General features: G+C 41.8%; 1 protein-coding gene across 5 annotated transcripts; it reads left to right on the plus strand.

The window, feature by feature from the left end:
- The first annotated feature begins 1,538 nt into the window (after positions 1–1,538).
- On the plus strand, positions 1,539–9,457 carry LOC136457773 (uncharacterized). 5 transcript variants are annotated; one of them, XM_066457773.1, is made up of 12 exons: positions 1,539–1,664; positions 2,204–2,281; positions 2,369–2,748; positions 2,936–3,005; positions 3,087–3,247; positions 5,141–5,194; positions 5,307–5,393; positions 6,483–7,109; positions 7,617–7,745; positions 7,847–7,999; positions 8,089–8,271; positions 8,725–9,457. In XM_066457773.1, the coding sequence occupies exons 1-12, from the start codon at positions 1,577–1,579 to the stop codon at positions 9,154–9,156; spliced, it is 2,442 nt and encodes an 813-aa protein (XP_066313870.1). In that variant the 5' UTR covers positions 1,539–1,576; the 3' UTR covers positions 9,157–9,457. The 5 variants fall into 5 exon arrangements, with proteins under 5 accessions (XP_066313870.1, XP_066313872.1, XP_066313871.1 ...); XM_066457775.1 differs by having other exon boundaries at positions 8,092–8,271; XM_066457774.1 differs by having other exon boundaries at positions 2,939–3,005.
- The last annotated feature ends 13,746 nt before the right edge of the window (positions 9,458–23,203 follow it).

Genomic DNA, 23,203 nt, shown 5'->3' on the forward strand with positions numbered 1-23,203 from the left:
AGAAAAGTGTTATGTCTAGCGGTCACTTCGATAATTCGTACATGAAATTGAGCCCGAAAAGAAAGTTTTAGGATTAGATTAGTCACTTTGATAGTTATTGGAGCCCAAAAGTGATTGTTATCAGAGCTCCAGAGCTGAAAAATAAACTTTGATGACTAAATCGGTAATTCAAAAGAATTAGGAACGAAATTAAACCTTAGACAAGGGTAAAATAAATTTTCTACTAAACACCCTTTTCAAATTCTAATTCGTGGAATAACAAGTAAATAACTTTTGATGAGGGCTGTACAGTGAATCAGTGATGTGTGGGCTGTGGGCAGGAGGACCGTGGAGCGGGGGGGTCAACTTACAAAACCCTCTGCTCCCCACTCAGAAAATTACAATTATAGGACGCTGAAATAATTCTCTTCGTTATTGTAGGACTCCAAACATCGACTTCGCTAAAACGACACTTGAAACGTTGGCACTTTGTTATACATGACATTTGATATTTTTAATCACATTTCTCAACTAAAATACATGTATTTTGCCATGATGTGACCGTATTGCCCTCAGGGCTTCAATTGACCGTGGGATGGGGCTGCTAGCCGCTCGCCTATAATTGCAATTTTCTCTGCCACGTCTGGTTGCAGGAAGAGAAGACGAAAGCCATGACCTTGTGTTTGCCTTTGTCCTGCACAGTGCGGATAACTCTGAACGATTCCTCCTCGTCATTCTCACCGGCTGGAGCCAGAACGGGTAACAGATGCCGCGGCGTACCATTGTCTGGGGTGGAGGCCGCTAGTAGGTCGTCGGGTATGCGTGGAATCTTGACGTACCGGAGATGCAGGGGTCGCAGACTACGAAATCCTCGAAGGCGATTGCGGCGGAGATGCGTCGGGAGAGGAGGACGTGGCCATCGCGGGCGTCACGAGAGCTCCACGCGCTGGGGTCGGGGAGGAAGGAGAAGGAAGTCGGCGTCTTGCGTGAGCGCGCGGGCTTCCGGGGCGGAGCGGTGGGGCGACCGACGGGGAGGAATTCTCGGTATCCGTATCTGATGAACCCGAGGACTGGAGGGGAGTGGAGGGACCAGAAGCAGCGGACGAACTGGCGGTCGAAGACGATACGGCGGAAGGAGGAGCAGGCGACGGAGGCGCGGGCGAGGTTGGGCGCGGCGTCGAGGCGCAGGAATATCTCCTCCTAGATCTTGTCAGGGAGGACGGTATGCGTCGCCGGGGCTCTAGCAGTACGGCGCGGCGCCGCCGTCGATGCCATCCGCGCCTGGCGCCTGCGCGTCACTGCCTCTCGCTCGCGTCAATTGAAGCCTGAGGGCAATACGGTCACATCATGGTAAAATGCATGTATTTTAGTTGAGAAAAGTGATTAAAAAGACCAAATGTCATGTATAACGAATTGTCAACATTTCAAGGATTGTTTTAGCGAAATCGATGTTTGAAATCCTATAATAACGAAGCGCATTGTTTCGGCTCCTATAATTGCAATTTTCTCCGCCCCACTGGACAGTGGCAACTGGCAAGCAAGGCAATAAAGGCAGCAAAACCCCTCTTCATCTACGCCTTCTTCCTCCGGAGTAGCCATGGCCCCCGCCGGCGGAGGCGACGAGGTGGGAGAGTCCGGCGGACCATCCAAGCGCCGCCGAGTCGAGCGAAGTGCTGCTGGTGGCGGTAAAGGCACCCCGTAATCTATCACATTTTCTTTTTTCTTATTTATTATTATTTTTGTTTGTTTGCGAGGGCACCTTCAGCCCTTGATCTGGTAGTACTACTCCTGTGCAGTTTAGTTTATCTACTTCGTCTCTAGTAATGTTCTTTGTGGTTAAGCGGCGTAGTTGGATACCTAGTCTGATGGCATTTCGACTACCAGGTTACTAATTCCTTCCCTTTCATTTTCCTCAATCTGCGACCTTGATTGAAGTAGCATACTTTTTTGGCCTTCAGGAGTAACAATCTGAATATCTGAGTGGTGGAGCTTGTAGGAATAGAGTAGCATACACATCTTATTGTTTAATTTTACTGACAGAAAAATTGCAGATTGTGTTGGGTTATCTCATTCTCTCATTCCTTTTACTATGTTTGTTTTTGTTCAACGGTGATGTTTTATATTCTGAGGAACAGACTTGTGATATATCACTCACCTTGCTGTACCCTTGGTGGGCTATCTACCCTAAATTTACTGAATGGAAATGCGATATTTGCTTATGCAGCGAAAGAAGGTCAGAGTCTTGGGGTGGAATCTGGAAGCGGAAAGAGCAAAGATCCAGTTATGTCCAAAGGTTGGATAGGTCTGGTTGGAATAAGTCTGAAAACCCACTTCAGTATATCACACTCTTCTTCATTCCATGACTTTAATAGTTGTTGCTTATGGGCAGAATATTTGGAGGTGAGGTGCGAGGATTCTCAGAGGATTATAAGGGAGATTGAAGACTTGAAGTCTGAAGTAGATGAGGATTTGCGACAGCTTGGATACTGCAAGGAGAATGAGAAGCTGAGAGCTGATCTGGCTGTGAAGGTGAAAGAGAGGCATTGCCTGATGAAGCGGATTGAGGAGCTGGAAGCTAAGATTGACTTCCTGAGGAAGCGGACTGAGGAGCTGGAAGCCATTAATGATGGCCTGCCAAAGCGGAACGAGGAGCTGCAGGCCAAGAATGACGACCTAACGAAGCAGAACAAGGAGCTGCAGGCCAGGAATGACAGCCTGACAAAGGGGAATGAGGAGTTGCAAGCCAAGAACGACGACCTCCATAAGAATGTAAGCTTTAAGATGAAGATAATCACAACAATAGACCTCTTACATTCATTACAGTTGTACTACAGATGCGGCTGCTTCAAATGTGGCTGCTGGTCTATCTGCTTCATCGAGCATATTAGAGGCACAAACTTCAGATGCAAAAATCCAGATCAAAGCCTTAGTTTCTCAATTGTTAAGCTTGACACAGCAGGTTGTGAGCGCTGACTCCATTCAAGCCAATGATGCTGAACTTGCCACTCAAAAAGAAGAGATTAAATGTAAGTTTTTCTTATTCAGTCACTAGTTCTGTGATTCTTACCATAATAGTCCTTATCTGTTGGGTACTGTTTTTTTTTCAGCATTGAAGGCTTATCTGGGAGAGGAGAGCTATTCAAAGAAAAAGGACTTTTGTCAGCAGAAAATCGAAGATGGGGAAAAACTTGAGAAGCCTCTGAGGGCCACAAAAGCTATATTGAAAATCATATCTTCTGAGAAAGAGACTACTGAAGAGAGTCTAAAGGTACGTCGAATCAAGGTACTCTATACTCGTTAAAGGTATTTCTAACACGTTATCAGCCGGTGCTCTACTCGTTGAATCAAGGTACGTCGCTCGTGATATCCTCTGGATCCCACCATTCGGTATTTGGATTCAGATGAATCAGTAGAACTCATGAATATATGTTTTTACCGTTGACTAGCAAGATCAAACTGTATGTATTTTTTTTCCTTAGTAGTAGATTACTCTTGCATGTTCTAGCAACCGATTTGTTCACATGTGTTCTTTTATGCAACACTAGTATAGTATCACGTTTTGAACTAGAAGTTTAGATCGTTTGCTAGTATCTAGAACGTAGATGGATGTCTCTAAATGATCTAGACATGGTGTTTTTTTACCTGCATATATCAGCGATTTCTTTGTGTTGCTGAATATGAGATTACGCCGCTTCATGCGACAGCCGTCGGCCAACCCATCGCGCATGCGCGTTCGCCGGCAGCCATTCTGCCACGTGCAATGCCGGCCACCCCAGCGCGCACGCCTTCAGGCTAGTGCGCGTACGTCAGCGCTTTATATGTGCATGTAGCACTTGAGTTTCTTTTAACGCTGTCGCCGCGTGCCGTTTTGGTGAACTCGCACCGGCCACACCAGCAGTTACCCCAACACGCGGTACATGTACGCTGCTGGTCATTTGCACATCCTGTCATGGCACATTTTTTTTTCATATCTCGCTGCAACCGATCTTGCCTTTTTTTTTTACTTGATTGATCAGCTTTGCACTCTGCTATGCCATGCCATGCTGCCAACTGCAGTTGGCCGCGCTACGCCCAGAAGCCGCGCAGCTCCCCGCTCCTCACATGGGAGCATTTTGGCACCTTTGCTGGTTCCGTATCCAAGGATTAGAAAACGTTTTTTAATTGCGAATCTGGCCCCAATTCCATTTCGGCGGGCGTGCACTCGATTGGAATCGGGTGGATGAAACAGCTCGTCCATCTGAGACCCTTTTTTTCCTTTTCCGTCTCTCTCGATTGAAATATCCCCCCCACCCTCCCCAACGCGATGACCCCGAAGCGGGCTATTTGAACAGCGCGCTTCAGCTTCTTTCCCCATCTTCCCCGTCGCTCTCCTCTTCGGGGCGACCTCGCCGGGATTCTATTCGAGGGGTCGCCGGTGGGTGTTCTCCGGGATTCGTTGCAAGGCATTGCTGAGATCTCTTTCTCTCTCGTTTCGCCGTGACTTGCATTGTTGGGGTTTCGATTCGAGGTCTTGTCGAGTAGTTTTCTAGGTCTTCTCTTTTCTGAATCCCGATGGTGTCGTTCGTCCTTCCCTGCCCTGCGCGGCCGCCGCGGGTTCACTGGCCTCGGCTCCGACCCCGGCTCCCGCGTCGGCGCCGCGCGACGTCTGGGCGCTGGTGACCACCACCGCCCTCCTCTCGCTGCTCCTCCTTTGTCCCCGTGCTGGCCGTACTGTTCGAGGCACCGTGGTCGGCCTCGGCGGCTGGCCGCATCTGTTACTGCATTTTAGATCCCTTCCTCGCTGGCGACTAGGGAAGACTAATCTGCATTGGCATCAGCTTGTTGCTATGAATTGGGGATTATTACTCTACATTGGCAATCCCCTGTGAGGAGAAAGAGCGTGATTTGGGGCAATCCTGACACCAGATTAGATAGATGGTGCCTGAGTGCATTGACAGACAGCAGCAGAGTTCCAGGGATTGGCCACTGACAGGCTACCACCAGTGATCTTCTGAACAATCTGTGCATTTGTTGATTCTTTTGGATTGTATATTATGTTAGGTTGGATTAATTAGTTATGAAATTACAAGAAGGAATTATACTGTCAGCTGATTCATCCTATTAGTTATGATCTCTTTTATTAAGTGATTCTGATTTTTTTACGAAATACATTTGGTTACAGACGGCTGATGAGGGAGAAAGTTCTTCTGATGAGTTGCAGTCTTCTAATAATGATGTAAGAAGTGTGTTTGTTAATTTCTTTCTCAATTTTGTTTAGTTGTAGTAGCAGTTAGATAACCAAATGTTTCGTGTTTTATTAGTTGTGCTAACTATGTTCTTTTATTTAGGAATCTCGTTCTTCTGGTACTAGTGATGATAATACCACTGATGAGGATGGGAGTGACAGTGGCGAGAGCACCAGAACTGAATCCTTAGTGAGTGATGTTTTGGTCTATTTATATATTCAACTTGTATGGTTAAGTTTCGTTTGCAAGTTAGTATGTTCGACTTGCATGTTTAAGTTTCTGCTCATAACTTGTATATTCAACTTGTATGTTCAATTTGCACACATAACTTGTATGGTTTAGTTTTGTTCTGCTCATAATTCCTTGTACGTATTAGTTTTGTTTGCAAGTTTCTAAATTATATGTTTAAATTTTCTTTGTAACTTTTTATTTCTGACTATCTGTACTCAAATGGTTGTGTTGATTTCTTGAGTACTTATTATACCTAACCTGTTTTATATGAAATAGTAGTTGTTATTTTTTACTCTCAGATTTTTTTTTTTGTTTTTTCTAAGTGATCTTGAGGTTGTTACCTGATTTGCACCTGATGTCTTCCATGAACTAGTCGTTTGGAACTATTATTGTGGTCCTAACCTAGCTGGTTGTTCTAATTTGTTCTTTTAGTTATTTTCCTAGGTGATAATATTGATGTATGATGCTTGTGCGAGTTACCTTTCTTTGTTTTTTCTAAGTGATCTTGAGGTTGTTACCTGATTTGCACCTGATGTCATCCATGAACTAGTCTTTTGGAATTATTATTGTGGTCCTGACCTAGCTTATTGTTTTAATTTGTTCTTTTAGTTATTTTCCTAGGTGATAATATTGATGTATGATGCTTGTGCGAGTTACCTTTCTTCTGATTAGGAACTTTGTTATGGACAAATGTTAAGAAGAAATGTTTTCTACCATCTTTTCCTAGAATATATTTTACAAGGTAGATATTAAACTTATTCAATAAGGTGTTTGCAAACCCTTTTTTTGAAGCATAAGGTATTCTTTTTTGATAAACTTTTGTTGAACTTGTTGAATAAGCTTTTGTTTGCAAGTTAGTATGTATGTTCAACTTGCATGTTTAAGTTTCTGCTCATAACTTGCATGCTCAACTTGTACAATTTGCACACATAACTTGTATGGTTTGATTTTGTTCTACAAGTTATTAAGATAGTATTGTATGTTCTATTTTTGCATACATAACTTGTGTGGTTTACATACTAACTAGTCTTTCTTTATTTTTTTCAGACATTCAACACTCAATTTTCAATGCATAAGTTGATGAAACTGATATGTGCTCTTACCGAACCTCAGAAACGGCTGATTGATCAATGTGGGTTTGGCTCCATACTTAAGCTGAAATGTAGAAACATGCCTTATAAGCAGCTCATTGTCTGGTTGGCAAGGTACTATGATGAGAAGACACAGTGTATCAAAATTCCAGGGACTGGTGCATTCAAGATTGATGCTCTGACAGTCCATTGGATTCTTGGAATTCCTCGTGGTCGAGCTAAGATAAAAGCAAGAGCTTCTCGGGAGGTCAAGTCTGTTATTGCTAATGATACAACTCCAGGACCGTTAGCACCAAAGATTCAAGATCTTATTGCCATGATTACTCCTGAGCTTATGGGGGACAGATTTGTTAGGATCTTCATGTTAGTAGTCCTCTCTATATTTCTGTGCCCGACCAGTTCAACCAGAGCCAGCTGTCATTACTATGAGGGAATCCATTTAGTAAAAAAGATCAAGTCTTATGATTGGTGTGATGCAGTGATGAGTTCTTTGAAATCTGGGCTTTCTAAATTCCAAAAGTATGTGGGTAAAGGGAATACTTGTGAGAAAGCGACTTTGTCTGGTTGCATTTTTGTCCTATTTGTAAGTATTTCTTTTTAGTGATCACACGTTCCTTTTATTTTCTAGTTAAATTGTGCACTGTTTGCTAGTAAATTGTTTTTAGAGAATTTTACATGTATGCAATTTCAAATGATTCTTTATGAAAATAGAATAATCAAATTTGCATACCAGGTGCTTTGTGCTGTAAAGGCAGAGTTGAATGTTTTTTCTCTTTACCAAGGGCATGCATGGGCATGGACATTGAGCAGGGCAGAGAAGGCCTGGCATAGGATGTAGTTCATCTCAATTATGCATAGTGGCTACACTGAGTGTGCAGTTTAGGCATGTGCATTGTTTTAATTGTTATGGTGTACTGTGTAATGTAAAAGGATATTTCTATCAAAAATACAATTCTTCCCAATTGAATTGTAGTTTAGATAGACATGATATGACTGGTATAAACCAGAATCTACATAGATACGTTTCTTTGTTATGGGTTTTTGTCATTTATATGTCTTAGTGTTTGACTTTGTTATTATTTGAATGCAGACTGCCTACTTTGATTATCTGGGTTCAGAGATCAATATTGTTCCGCAGACTATACCTCGTATTGATGCTTGGACTGATGATTTTGTTGATCAGTATATGGTACTTTACCCAAAATTTAAAAAGATGGAGGTAATGTTATAATGCAAATTTTGACTTTCAAGTTTCCTTTTCTTTTTTTTTTGTGAGATATTTCTGGAGTTTAGTTTAATTATGTACTGTTGATCTTGTAGATTAAAAAAGTTGAATGTACTGTTTTTGGGAAGACTCATTTCAATCAAAGAAGTACAAGAGATTCCTGTTTTGATGCTTCAAATGAGTCACCTTCTGCAGCAAATGTTGCTGGGCCTTCTTCACAGCATAAGACATCTAAGAAAGTGAAAAAGGTAGATTGGCCATCTTTAACTATTTCATGAATTGGTCAGCACTACATATACTGAATTGCTGACATTTTTTTTTTGCTTCTGTTATGCAGCAGAGCACAAAGGGTCCTTCACATACACTTCTACATGAAAATGTGCAAATTGATAGGTATTCTGCGCAGAGAGTAATTCCTGACTGTACTGATTCTGGTTTTCGTGTTTTCTCTGGAGAGGAACTGCATCTTGATGTTGACAAGTATATTCGTTCTATTACTGGCACTGATTGTAGCAATGAGGTAGTTTTATTTTTCTATTCATTTGGATATTTATTTGTGTTTATATGGTTATACATGGCTTCATTTATGTCTAGCTTGGGTCAGTTTTTTTGTTACTATATTATGAAGTTTCTATTTATGCCATTACAATATGCAATTGTTTGATTTGTAGTTATGTACATATAAGTTGTATCGTGTAAACTTATGCACATAAGCATAACTAAAAATACAGTAGTGTATATATATTATTAGTTTTTTAACTTATGTATGGGATGTGTTGCATAACTTATGTACATTAGTGTATTGAGTAACTTCTGTGCACAAGTTGTGTTGCGTAACTTTGTTCTTTCGAAGTTATGCCATGAGTTGTTCCTAAATGTATTTTTTGTGTGCAGAAAATTTGCATGTTGAATGTATTATATTTTTTTAATCGCTGATGCTGATGTTCATAATTTTTCCCATTTTGTTAATCAGGTGTTTGTGAATTTGAGGAACTTATGCCAATCTTTCTTCAAAGATTCATTTAGGAAGTATATTTCGTCTGTTGAGCCGGTTATTGTGAGTCAGTCTTGTGCATTGGTCAAATCTTATTTGTCTGGTCTGCAACAATCTCACACTGAGAAAGTATCCGGTGATCCTTCTAAAGAGAATGTAGATGATGATACTTCAAGTGCAAATACTGATGGTTTTCTAAAATTGTCAATTCACACTGACAAAATAGTTGGTGGTAGTTCAAATTGGAAAGACCATGATGGTAGTTCAAATCTGGATATTGCTGCCTCTGAAAAATCACCAATTGACACTCAGATGGGAGATGCTAGTCCTTCAAAAGACAAAGAAGATGATGCTCCTTCAAATCCAGTTGCTCATGGTAATAAGAAATTGTCAATTAAACAAATGAGGTGAGCCTTGGCTAGGAAATTGGCCGCGGTGATTTGAATAAGAGCTCGACGTCAAGACCTGTGGCGTCGAGGTACCTGTCACATCATCGCCACTTCACCCGCTGTTGTTCATGTGCTTGTACCTATGTGATCGTTGTCACGAATAGGCCTTAGGCTGCTCTTCGAAGTTGGGCTGCACTAGCTGTACTGACCTGTAAGTCGGCCTGCGAGCCGCATGGGTGTATCTTTTGGGCTTGGCCCATTTCTATCGTTGCACTGATGTTAAACTCGCTGTGTGGGAGGATAGTGAAGAACACAAAACCTAATTTCTGAATTCTCTTCCTCCTTCTGTTGTTTGCTCGAGACGACGCCATCGTTGTGCTCGTCGCCGCGCGTGCACATCGACAACCTATCCCTATTTGGTTAGAGTCGTCACATTTGGTATCAGAGCCATCTGATCCATCGCTATTACGGGTTCGTAAAATCCCGTCGTCGACGGTTGAATCCAGAGCAGTCATGCGGTCATAAGCCGAATCCCCCATCTCCACCGCCAAATCCGTCCTTGCTGATTCCACTGCGCCAACAAGTTTTTCATCCTACCGATCCATTTTCCTTCCACCCCACTCGCTTCGCCACCACCGCCCTCGATCGATTTCTAGCTTCCAGTCGATCTGCCACCACCTCCATCTAAGCTACCCCACTCGCTGGCGCGCAAACCCAAACCACCAACCCTCACCTCCCGAATGGCGACCGCTGAAGAAAAGCTCGATGCGCTCAGCGCGCAGATGAAGTCCATGCTCCTGCTCATGGAGTCCTTCAATCGTTGGCGTCCTGAGGTCGATCACTCATCCACCGAGCTGACCATGGAGATCAAGACTCTCACGTCACGCGTGGAGGTGTTGGAAGCGAACAATGCTCCGCCATCGGCCCCGAAGCGCGAGGAAGAGGGGCGGGCCATGGGCCATGGCGCTGCAACATCACCATAGGGGCATGATGGGGGGGACTCTGGTCCTCACTCATCCCCTGGCCAATGGTCAGTCATCCACCCCTAATTTTCCAGTTCATTATCATGCTGCGCCTACCACCAATGAATGTCGCTTGCCTAAGGCCCAGTTTCTCAAATTTGATGGGTCTCATCCAAAAGTCTGGAAAGAAAAGGCGGAAAAATACTTTGACATGTTCAATGTCCCCGTGCATCGTTGGGCTCAGTATGGCACCCTTCATTTCAAAGGGCATGCTGCTTTATGGTTACAAACTTATGAAGCACAGCATGGGGTGGATAACTGAGTTGAACTTTGTATTGCTATTGAGTCTAAATTTGGCAAAGATCTCTATCACAACTCTATGCTAGAATTACTGAGCATTAAGCAAACTTCTGATGTTCAGGACTATTATGATAGATTCCAAACTGTCATGCATAAAGTGTTGGTACATAACAATCAATTAGATGATGTTTTCTTTGTTAGCAAATTTCTTCAAGGGCTGCATCCTGACATAAGAGCTACTATTATTTTGCATAAGCCAAGAACAGTTGATGTGGCTTTGTCACTGGCTCTTATGCAGGCTGAGGTGTTGGAGTCTCAACCTAAGTATTTTGGCAAGCGCCATTATCGCGATTACAACAAGTATCAAGGCAAGCCACCTCAAGCAGCAGCACCTGGTACTCTGAGTGGCCCTCTAGCTGAAGAAGCTAAACCCAAGTGGGAGGACAAATGGACCACACTCCGAGCTCAGCGCCGTGCCCAAGGTTTATGCATGAAGTGTGGCGAGAAATGGGGCAGGAATCATAAATGCCTCGAGAAAGTATCCCTACATATCCTAGAGGAAGTCATGGAACTTTTTCTAGAAGCCAGCAAATCTGAGCCAACCTCTGATGAATCCAGTGACGACGAGGTATTTTCTTTGTCTCAGGCTACAACAGTGGGGGTGCAAGGTAGGAAAACCATCAAAATCACTGGGTTGGTCAATAGTCAAGAAATTCTTATCCTGATTGACTCGGGCAGTTCTAGCTCTTTCCTCAGTGAGAAGATTGCTGACACCTTAAAGTGTGCTCTTACATCAGCTCCTCCTGTATCAGTCACAGTGGCCAATGGTGAAAAGCTTCTAAGCCAGCAGCAGGTCCTCAATTTCACTTGGTGGACTCAGGGTCATACTTTCTCCACCGATGTCCGCATTCTTCCATTACCTTACTATGACATGTGTTAGGTATGGATTGGCTGGAGAGATTTAGTCCCATGTGGATCCACTGGAAGAGAAAGTTGTTGCGGTTCACTTATGCTGGGCAGAGAATTAGTCTAAAAGGAGTAAAGGACAAACTGTCTACCTGTCACAAGCTAAAGGCAAGGAAACTTAAGGGTCTGTTTAGGAAAGGGGGAGTGGCTCAAACGATACATCTATGTCAAACCCACCCACCCCACCCATTGAATCCATTCTAGCATCCATCTAGAACCTTGTTGACAGCCATGCCCACCTTTCAAAGAACCTGATTCCCTTCCACCAACTAGAGAGTTTGATCACCACATCCCATTGATACCTGGTGTCAAACCTATCAACATTAAGCCTTATAGATACTCACCTTCCTAGAAAGACAAAATTGAGCGCCAAATCTAGGAAATGCTAACCAATGGCATTATCAAGCCTAGCCATGGCCCCTTTGCCTCCCTAGTTCTTTTGGTAGAGAAGAAAGATGGTAGTTGGCATTTCTATGTGGATTACAGACAGTTGAACAACATCACTTCAAGGACAAGTACCCCCTTCCCATTGTTGATGAACTCTTGGATGAACTCAATGGAGCAGCCTGGTTCACAAAATTGGATATGCGCTCTGGCTACCATCAAATCAGACTGCAACCAGCTGATGAAGGGAAAACAACATTTAAAACCCATAGTGGGCATTGGGAATTTTGGGTGATGTCTTTCAGGCTCACCAACGCCCCTACAACATTTCAAGCTCTAATGAACACCATTTTCAAGCCCCTACTCTACAAGTGTGTGCTGGTATTTATGGATGACATCTTGATCTACAGTCCAACGATAGACGCCCACTTGGAACATTTGCAAGAGGTTTTTCATATCCTTCAGCAGCATCAGTTATTCCTTAAGCGAAGTGCTCATTTGCCCAATAGACTTTGGAGTACCTGGGACACATCATCAGTGCCCAAAGAGTGGCCACAGACCCCAAGAAAATTGAAGCTGTGGCCAATTGGCCCACTCCAACAGATCTCAAGCAGCTACGGGGTTTCCTTAGGTCATCCAGTTACTACCGCAAATTCATCAAGAATTATGGCCTGGTCAGTAGACCATTAACTGACCTCCTCAAGAAGGATGTTCTGTTTCACTAGACCCCCAACTACAAATGAGTTTTGAGGCTCTCAAGCGGGCTTTGACCTCAACCCCTGTTCTGGTCCTACCAGATTTCAATAAGCCATTCACAATTGAGACAGATGCTTCCTCCACAGGAGTGGGTGCTGTGCTTACCCAGGACAACCACCCTATGGCTTACATTAGCAAGGCTCTTGGATCCAAAGCTCAAGCACTATCTACATATGAAAAAAATGCATGGCAATCATCTTGGCAGTTACCAAATGGAAATCCTATCTGCAACACCAAGAGTTTAATATAGCCACTGATCATAAAAGTCTGATCCATTTGGGAGAACAAAAGTTATAGGAAGGGATGCAGCACAAAGCCTTTCTCAAGCTTCTTGGTCTATAGTACAAGATATTGTACAAGAAAGGGTTAGAAAACAAGGCTGCTGATGCCATATCTCGGCAAGCTGAACCTAGCACAGTGGCAGCCATCTCTACCAGTACACCCAGGTGGCTAGAGATCATAGTGGAAGGTTATACAAAGGATGATCAAACCAAGCAACTGTTCACAAAACTCAGCATCACTAGGTCAAATGATAAAGGTTTATCATTATCTGATGGTCTCATCAAGTATAAAAACAGAATTTGGCTGGTGAAGGGTCGAGATAGTAGACTAGAGCGGGGGTGAATAGTCCTTTCTAAAATTAATCGCGTCGGCTAACCAAAATAAGTGCGGAATTATAACTATCAGTCTAGCCAAGACTACACCCCTCTATCTATGTTCTCTAACACCTTCTAAAGATACTAATTAAGCAACAAAGGTGTCGGGCAAGCTAGAGCTAGCCTAACCAATTCTAGAAGCAAGGTCACACAAACCTATGCCACTAGTACTTTAAGCAACAAGGGAGCTCCTATACAAACTAGTAAGCAAAAGCACAAAGCTATCTAAGCTTACTAGCAATACTCAATAACAAGGCAACCAATATCAAATTAGGGAGCGCAATTACTTAGCTACATAAACTAAGCAATATGACTAACAAGGTTACACAAATCAAATTAGCCACGCAAGTGAAAGCTCTAGTTTAATTTTGGTGAATTGATGAAATCCTAAGTGCTAACCTAATTTATCAAGTGATCATGAGATAGGTAGCACACTCCAAGTGGTGAAGCAAATGAAGATTATAACATAATGATGATACCATGATGATGATCAAGTGCTTGGACTTGGAAAGAAGAAAGAGAAAAACAAAAAGCTCAAGGCAAAGATATAAACCATAGGAGCTATTTTGTTTTTAGTGATCAAAACACTTTGAGAGTATGATCACATTTAGGTTTGATAGCCATACTATTAAGAGGGGTGAAACTCGTATCGAAATGCGGTTATCAAAGTGCCACTAGATGCTCTAACTTATTGCATATATACTTAGGATCTAGTGGAATGCTAACACCCTTGAAAATATTTGTGAAAATATGCTAACACATATGCACAAGGTGATACACTTGGTGGTTGCCACATTTGAGCAAGGGTGAAGAAGTTATAGGTGAAATGGAGTTGGTCGCAATGATGCTGGCGTCGATCAACTGACCGGACGTTGGGTCGCTAAGCGACCGGACACTGAGGAATAGTGTCCGATCAAGTTGTTGGATGGCACAATATTTAGGGTTAAGCACCGGACGCTGGGCTATGTCCGGTCCTGCATAACCGGATGCGTTCGGTCAGCAAAAACTCATTTTGGACCCTTACTATAAACGACCGAACGTTGAGGGTCCAGCGTCCGGCAGCTCTGTTGGAGCGTTCGGTCAACATGTCGACCGTTGAGATCAAACGTTCACTGTTGAACGTAGAAGACACGTGGCCACCATCGGGCGACCGGACACTGAGGAGCAGCGTCCGGTCAGTTGGACCGGAGCGTCCAGTCAGCCCGTGTTATGCCCAGTGAAGGGGTATAACAGCTCTATTTTATGGGAGCCTCTATTTAATCCCCATGGCTAGCTGTAGCTCATAACCTTTGGCCATTTTTATTGACATAGCAACCTTGTGAGCTTAGCCAAAGCCCTCCAACTCATCTCCATCATTGATTCATCATCTTTGTGAGATTGGGAGAGAATCCAAGTGCATTGCTTGAGTGTTTGCATCTAGAGGCACTTGGTGTTCGTGTTTCGCTGCGGATTTCGCTTGTTACTTTTGGTGGTTGCCGCCACCTAGATGGCTTGGAGCAGCAAGAATCGTTGAGCGGAGGGTGGTGATTGTCTTCGGCTCTGATCTTGGTGATTGTGAGGGGTTCTTGACCTTTTCCCAGCAGAGCGCCAAAAGGTACTCTAGTGGATTGCTCGTGGCTTGTGTGATCCTCATCTTGTGTTGGTTGTGCGGCACCCTATTGAGGGTTTGGCGTATGAAGCCAATTAGCGCGTGAACCTCTAAGTGAGTGAATCGCCACAACGAGGAGTAGCTTGCCGGCAAGCAAGTGAACCTCGGTAAAAAATCTTTGTGTTCATCCTTTGATTTCGAGATGACTGGTCTTCATTGATATTGATTCTTATGATTGATTGGTTCACTTCTCGACACGGTGGTATAACTATCTTGATCACTCTTCTTATATTACCGTAAACTAGTTGTCAAGCTCTTTAGTGTAGCTAGTTGTGAGAGCTTGCTTGCTTGGTTGGTGTGGCTTTTTAGTTAGCCTTTTAGAGCACACTAACATAGGATAATGTCATAGCTTTTGTGTGGATCCACACTCTAGCACAACATTTGCTTTGCCTTATAATTGTCTAACCATTTTATTAAGTGTTGTTGTAGAAATTTTTATTAGGCTATTCACCCCCCTCTAGCCATTAGGACCTTTCAAGTGGTAGCGGAGCCCAGGTCACCGTTATTTGAGGCTTAACAACCTTCGGTGTTAAAATGTCTCAAATCAACAACACCAAGAAGCCACCCTAATTTGATGGCTCCAACTATCCCTATTGGATGGCCAAGATGATAACTTATATCAAGTTAATCAATAGGAAGATTTGGAAGGTGGTAGAAATAAAAATTGAGATTGAGGATCTAGAGAATCCCACCGTAGCCGAAGAAATACTTCTTCAAAATAATGGCATTGCTCTAAGTGCTATTCATGATGCAATTAATGAAAGAACATTTGAGCAAGTCAAAAATATTGAGATGGCTCATGAGGCATGGAAGAAGTTGGAAGAGTCATTTGAGGGCACTCAAGCCGTGAAGGCATTCTAAAAGAAAAGTTTGCAAGCTTCAAGATAAAGGATGATGAGAGTGTGTCAGAGATGTTCCATAGGCTTCAAGTGCTTATCAATGATCTCAAAGCACTTAGAGAAGAAGTGAAGGATAATGACTTCTCCCATAAGTTCTTTAGATGCTTACCTTCAAGATTTGGTATATTGGTCACCATTCTAGTAAGAAGCGGTTTGAACACCATGACACCAAACCAAGTATTGGGAGATATAATGACCAATGATACTTATAGAGATGATGATGAGAATGAAGAAAAGAAGGAGAAGAAAGATGAGAAGAAGGATGAGAAGAAGAGCGTGGCATTTAAAGCCACATCATCCAAGGGCAAAGCAAAGCAAGAAATATCAAGTGAAGAAGATGATTTATAGGATGATGATGATGAGAAGATGGCTCTCTTTGTCAAGAGATTTGGCAAATTCATGGTGAAGAAGGGCTACCGTGCTAGAAGGAAGAAGTCTTCATCCAAAAACAAAGAAGAGTCAAGAAGATGCTTCAAGTGTGGAAGCAAAGATCATCTTGCTGCTCAATGCCCATATAATAATGACAATGATGATGATAACAAGAAGAACAAGAAGAAGGACAAGAAGGAAAAAGAAAGAGAAGAAGGACAAGATGGCCTTCAAGAAGAAGAAGGGTGGTTCATATGTAGTCACTTGGGATAGTAATGCTTCCTCAAGTGATGATGATGATGATAGTGATGATCACAAGACCACCAAGAAGAAGGTTCTTGCAAGCATTGCCATCAATGAGAAGCCTTCTCTCTTCGAATCTTCATCATGTTTCATGGCTAAGGCCACTAAGGTATAATCTTGTGATGATGAAAGTGATGAGGAACATATTGACAATAATGAACATGAAAATAAAAATGATAGTGATAGTGATGATGATGAACCTACTAAGGATGAATTATTTGACATGCTAGAAGATGCTAAAGAACACTTTGACATTAAGAGAAGGGAATGCAAGAGCTTGAATAAGGAGGTAAAAGCCCTTAAGCAAGCCCTTGATGAGCTCAAAGCAACTCATGAGAAGCTAGAGGAAGCCCATGAGAAGCTTGGCAAAGCTCACAAAAAGCTTAAAAAAGCTCATTCTTCTTCGCTTAAAGAGCAAAATAAAAAGTAGCATGTTGAAACTTGCAATGTAGGTTTAACTTGTGATATAATAGATGAATCACTATCTATGCCTATCATTGTTGCTCCTACTAACCCTTCTTGTAGCACTTCCACTTTTGCATCATCTAGTAGTGATGGTCTCACTTGTGATACCTCACTAGTGGTTGAGAATGAGAACCTCAAGATGGAGGTCACTAAGCTCACTCACACCTTAGCTAAGGCTTATGGTGGTGAGGATCGCTTGCTTATGTGCTTGGATAGCTAAAGAGCTTCCCTCTACAAAGAGGGATTGGGATATACCCCTAAGAAAGGTAAGGCGGCATTTGCTCCTCACAAGACTAGTTTTGTGAAGAACAATGGTCGGTTTTGCACTACTTGCAAGCAAGTTGGTCACAAAGAGCAAGAATGCAAAAACAAGAGCAAAAATACTAATGTATCCTCCATTAAGCTTGATTCATGCTATATGCTTACTAAGGGTATAAATGGTGTGAAGGCTAAGTTCATTGATAAACCATGGATGGGCTCAAAGAAGAAAGCCATTTGGGTACCAAAGAGCCTAGTGACTAACCTTCAAGGACCCAAGTAAGTTTGGGTATCTAAAAAGAATTGATCTTCTTTTATAGGTCAATTATAAAGCCGAAGGAAGGCATTGGTTTCTTAATAGTGGGTGCACTCAACATATGACCGGTGATGCAAAGAATGTTCAACTCAATCAACACCAATGGCAATGATGGTTATAATAGTATCACATTTGGTGACAATGGTAAAGGCAAGGTCAAAGGGCTTGGTAAGATTGTAATATCCAATGACATGAGCATATCCAATGTGTTGCTAGTAGAGAGCTTGAACTTCAATTTGTTATCCGTGGCTCAGTTGTGTGATCTTGGATTCAAATGCATATTTAGGGTAGATGATATAGAGATCATAGGTGTAGATGGCTCTAACTTAATCTTCAAAGGCTTTAGATATGAGAATCTATACTTGGTTGATTTTAATGCTAGTGAAGCTAAATTATCTACATGCTTGTTCATCAAGTCTAGCATGGGTTGGTTATGGCATAGAAGGCTTGGTCATGTTGGAATGAAACAATTGAATAGATTGGTTAAGCATGACTTAGTTAAAGGCTTGAAAGATGTTGTGTTTGAAAAGGATAAGCTTTGTAGCTCTTATCAAGCCGGACAAACAAGTTGGAAGCACCCATCCTAAGAAAAGCATGATGAGCACTAGTAAAGCATTTGAGTTATTGCACATATACTTGTTTGGGCCAACACAATACACTAGCATCGGTAGGTAATAAATATGGCTTTGTGATAGTGGATGACTACACTAGATACACATGTGTATTCTTTCTAGTGGACAAAAGTGATGTATTTGCAACATTCAAATCATTTGTCAAGGGCATTCACAATGAGTTTGAAACAACCATCAAGAGAGTTAGAAGTGACAATAGGTAGTGAGTTTAAGAACACTAGAATTGATGAGTTGTGTGATGAATTTGGAATTATACATCAATTCTCGACCAAGTACACTCCTCAATCAAATGGCCTTGTTGAGAGGAAGAATAGAACACTCATTGATATGGCAAGGTCTATGCTTAGTGAGTATAATGTGAGTCAATCTTTTTGGACCGAAGCTATCAACACTGGCTTGCTATTGTAGCAACCACCTCTATTGTCACCGATTGAAAGAGAAGACACCATATGAGCTCTTGAATGGTAGAAAGCCCAACATTGCATATTTTCGGGTTTTTGGTTGTAAATGCTATATCTTGAAGAAAGACACTAGATTAGGCAAGTTTGACAAGAAATGTGATGAAGGATTTCTACTTGGTTACTCCACTACAAGCAAAGCATATAGAGTTTGGAATTTAGATAGTGGTACTTTTGAGGAAGTTCATGATGTTGAATTTGATAAAACCTAAGGGTTCACAAGTAGAAGATGAGAACTTGGAAGATGTTAGAGGCATTCAACTTTCAGATGTCATGAAGAACATGGATATTGGTGAATTGAGGCCTAGGCAAGTGAATGATGATGAAGATGATCAAGTGCAAGTGGTCTCTAACTCAAATGTGCAATATGATACAAATCAAGTTAGTGCAAGTGGCTCTCATGACTAATGAACAAGATCAAGTGGCTAGTACATCATCTCAACCCAATGATCAAGCAAGTGCAAGCAATCAAGTTTCAATCCTTCAACCAACCAATGTTGCAAGAGATCATCCATTGGACACTATCATTGGTGATATTTCTAGAGGTATACAAACAAGATCAAGATTGGCATCATTTTGTGAACACTTCTTATTTGTGTCATCCATTGAACCAAAGAAGATAGATAAAGCATTGAAGGATGTTGATTGGGTGAATGCTATGCATGAAGAATTGAATAACTTCACTAAGAAATCAAGTATGAGAGTTGGTAGAAAGACCAAAGGGACACAATATGATTGGAACCAAATGGGTCTTTAGAAACAAGCAAGATCAAGATGGGATAGTAGTAAGGAACAAAGCAAGATTAGTCGCACAAGGCTATACACAAGTTGAAGGTCTTGACTTTGGAAAAACATATGCCCCGGTTGCTAGATTGGAAGCAATTAGAATCTTCCTAGCCTATGCTTGTTCACACAACATAAAGCTCTATCAAATGGATGTCAAGAGTGCATTTCTCAATAGCTACATCAATGAAGAAGTATATGTTGAGCAACCTCTCGGTTTTGAAGATGACAAGAAGCCCAACCATGTGTACAAGTTGAAGAAGGCATTGTATGGCTTGAAGCAAGCACCTAGAGCATGGTATGAGAGATTGAGGAATTTCCTACTCTCTAAAGGGTTCATAATGGGCAAGGTTGACACCACTCTTTTCATCAAGAAGATTGAAAAAGATCTATTTATTTTGTAAATCTATGTTGATGATATCATATTTGGATCAACCAATCAAGAATTTTGTGATGAGTTTGGAAAGATGATGGCTAATGAGTTTGAGATATCCATAATTAGAGAGTTGAGTTACTTCCTTGGTCTTCAAATCAAGCAATTGAAGAATGGTACATTTGTGAGTCAAGGCAAGTACATCAAGGACATGATCAAGAAGTTTGGCATGATTGATAGCAAAGTCATTAGCACACCAATAGGAACAAATGGCAACTTGGATAGTGATGTAAGTGGCAATATGGTGGATCAAAAATTATATCGGTCTATGATTGGAAGCCTACTCTATGTGACCGCATCAAGGCTGGATGTCATGTTTAGTGTATGCATGTGTGCAAGATTTTAAGCCTCACTAAGAGAAAGTCATTTGAAGGCTACAAAGAGAATATTAAGGTACTTGAAGCATACACAAATGTTGGTTTGTGGTATCCCAAAGGAGCAAAGTTTGAGCTAGTTGGTTACTCCAACTCGGATTATGCGGGATGTAAGGTTGAAAGGAAGAGCACCTCAGGCACATGTCAATTGTTGGGAAGATCACTTGTTTCATAGTCATCAAAGAAGCAAAATAGTGTTGCATTATCAACCACCGAAGCCGAAATACATATCCATCGGTAGTTGTTGTGCACAAGTACTTTGGATGAAGGCCACTTTGAGTGACTTTGGAATCAAGTTCAAGAAAGTGCCATTGCTATGTGACAATAAGAGTGCAATCAAGTTGACAAACAATCTGGTTCAATATGCAAGAACAAAGCACATTGATGTCCGCCACCATTTCATAAGAGATCACCAACAAAAAGGGGACTATTTGCATTGAGAGTGTAGGCACCGAAGATCAACTTGCCGACATATTCACCAAGCCATTGGATGAGAAAAGGTTTTGCAAGCTAAGGAATGAGTTGAACATATTGGATTTCTCAAATATGTGTTGATGCACTCCCCACTCATATGACATGCCTCTCCTTCAAGCAATCCAAGGTAAAAGTTGATTGGTATGACATACATCTTTGCTAAGGACATGATTAGTGCATCTAGTCACATTTTTAATTTTATTAGGATCTCTCAAGTGGTTCTATTTTATTAGGCTCATTCATGAAAATCAAATGATTTTGATGTCTATATGGTATCACTATTGCTTCTATGCTTGACTTGATCTAGTGATGGCATATGACATATTTATCAGCTTGTAAACCTAGTGTTTGATCTAGAAAATGAGCTCTAAATGTTTAACTCAACATGGTACAAGATAACCCTTATTTGGAGGTGTGAAGAAGCTTGTCCTTGGATCAAATCAAGTTAAATATCTTTGGCAAATGATCTAGAGTGGACCAAATTTGGGAAATGATCCTCACCCCATTGATTGACATTGATAATCTCAACCCTACAAGTAATACTATCTATATTTAGAACCTTTATGGTCATTGATGACAAAGGGGGAGAGAAACAAAGATAATAGTAAAGATAGTGAAAAAGGGGGAGAAATGTATCATAAAGGGAGAGAAACATAAAGATATTTTGATATATGACATAGGGGGAGAAATATATGACAAAGAAAAGGGATCAATTAAAATTTTGAGCATACAAGTAGGAGGAGCAAGCTCATGAACTTGTATGATGCATTTGAATGTGCATTTTATATGTTTGCTTGCATGGCACAAGTATTAAATTTAAACATCCATGCTTGTATGATGTATGTTAGTTGTAAGATTGAATGATGAAATGAAATCACTAGATAACTTTCATTTCAAGTATTATTTCCAAGTGGTATTGAGCTAACCATGGTGCTAAGGATAATATATTGGTGCACTCTGATTGGTATCACGCTTCAAAGGTCCATCTTTTATACCTTAGCATCATGTGGTAGACATTGACTCCTATATTTCCTATCTAAACATATGTGTAAGCTATAATCCAAACTCTTAGCACATATGTAGAGGGAGCAATTGCTACCATTTAGGGTTCATGAAACTTGTCCATATCATTTTACACATGGTAAATATGCTTAGGGCAAGCAACATGGATTAAATTGAATTTTAATTCATATCTTTGTGAAAGGGTTGTCATCAATTACCAAAAAGGGGGAGATTGAAAGCTCTAGTTTGGTTTTGGTGAATTGATAAAACCCTAAGTGCTAACCTAGTTTATCAAGTGATCATGAGATAGGTAGCACACTCCAAGTGGTGAAGCAAATGAAGATCATAACATGATGATGATACTATAATGATGATCAAGTGCTTGGACTTGGAAAGAAGAAAGAGAAAAACAAAAAGCTCAAGGCAAAGGTATAAACCATAGGAGCTATTTTGTTTTTAGTGATCAAGACACTTTGAGAGTGTGATCACATTTAGGTTTGATAGCCATACTATTAAGATGGGTGAAACTCGTATCGGAATGCGGTTATCAAAGTGCCACTAGGTGCTCTAACTTATTGCATATGCACTTAGGATCTAGTGGAATGCTAACACCCTTGAAAATGTTTGTGAAAATATGCTAACACATGTGCATAAGGTGATACACTTGGTGGTTGCCACATTTGAGCAAGGGTGAAGAAGTTAGAGGTGAAATGGAGTTGGTCGCAATGATGCTGGCGTTGATCAACTGACCTAGACGATGGGTCACTAAGCGACCGGACGCTGAGGAACAGTGTCCGATCAAGTTGTCAGGATGGCACAATATTTAGGGTTAAGCACCGGACGCTGGGCTATGTCCGGTCCTGCATAACCAGGACACGTCCGGTCGGCAAAAACTCATTTTGGACCCTTACTATAAACGATAGGACGTTGAGGGTCCAGCAGTTCGGTAGCTCTGTTGGAGCGTCTGGTCAACATGTCGACCATTGAGATCAAACGTTCACTGTTGAACGCAGGAGACATGTGGCCGCCATCGGGCGACTGGACACTGAGGAGCAGCGTTCGGTCAGTTGGACCGGAGCATCCGGTCAGCCCGTGTTATGCCCAGTGAAGGGGTATAACAGCTCTATTTTATGTGGGCCTCTATTTAAGCCCCATGGCCAGCTGTAGCTCATAACCTTTGGCCATTTTATTGACATAGCAACCTTGTGAGCTTAGCCAAAGCCCTCCAACTCATCTCCATCATTGATTCATCATCTTTGTGAGATTGGGAGAGAATCCAAGTGCATTGCTTGAGTGTTTGCATCTAGAGGCACTTGGTGTTCGTGTTTCACTGCAGATTTTGCTTGTTACTCTTAGTGGTTGCCGCCACCTAGACGGCTTAGAGCAGCAAGAATCATTGAGCGGAGGGTGATGATTGTCTCTGGCTCTGATCGTGGTGATTGTGAGGGGTTCTTAACCTTTCCTCGGTGGAGCACCAAAAGGTACTCTAGTGGATTGCTCGTGACTTGTGTGATCCTCATCTTGTGTTGGTTGTGCGGCACCCTATTGAGGGTTTGGCGTGTGAAACCAATTAGCATGTGAACCTCTAAGTGAGTGAATCGCCACAACGAGAAGTAGCTTGCCAGCAAGCA

Source organism: Miscanthus floridulus, chromosome 6 (genome assembly GCF_019320115.1).
Source record: "Miscanthus floridulus cultivar M001 chromosome 6, ASM1932011v1, whole genome shotgun sequence".
Taxonomy (NCBI): Eukaryota; Viridiplantae; Streptophyta; class Magnoliopsida; order Poales; family Poaceae; genus Miscanthus; species Miscanthus floridulus.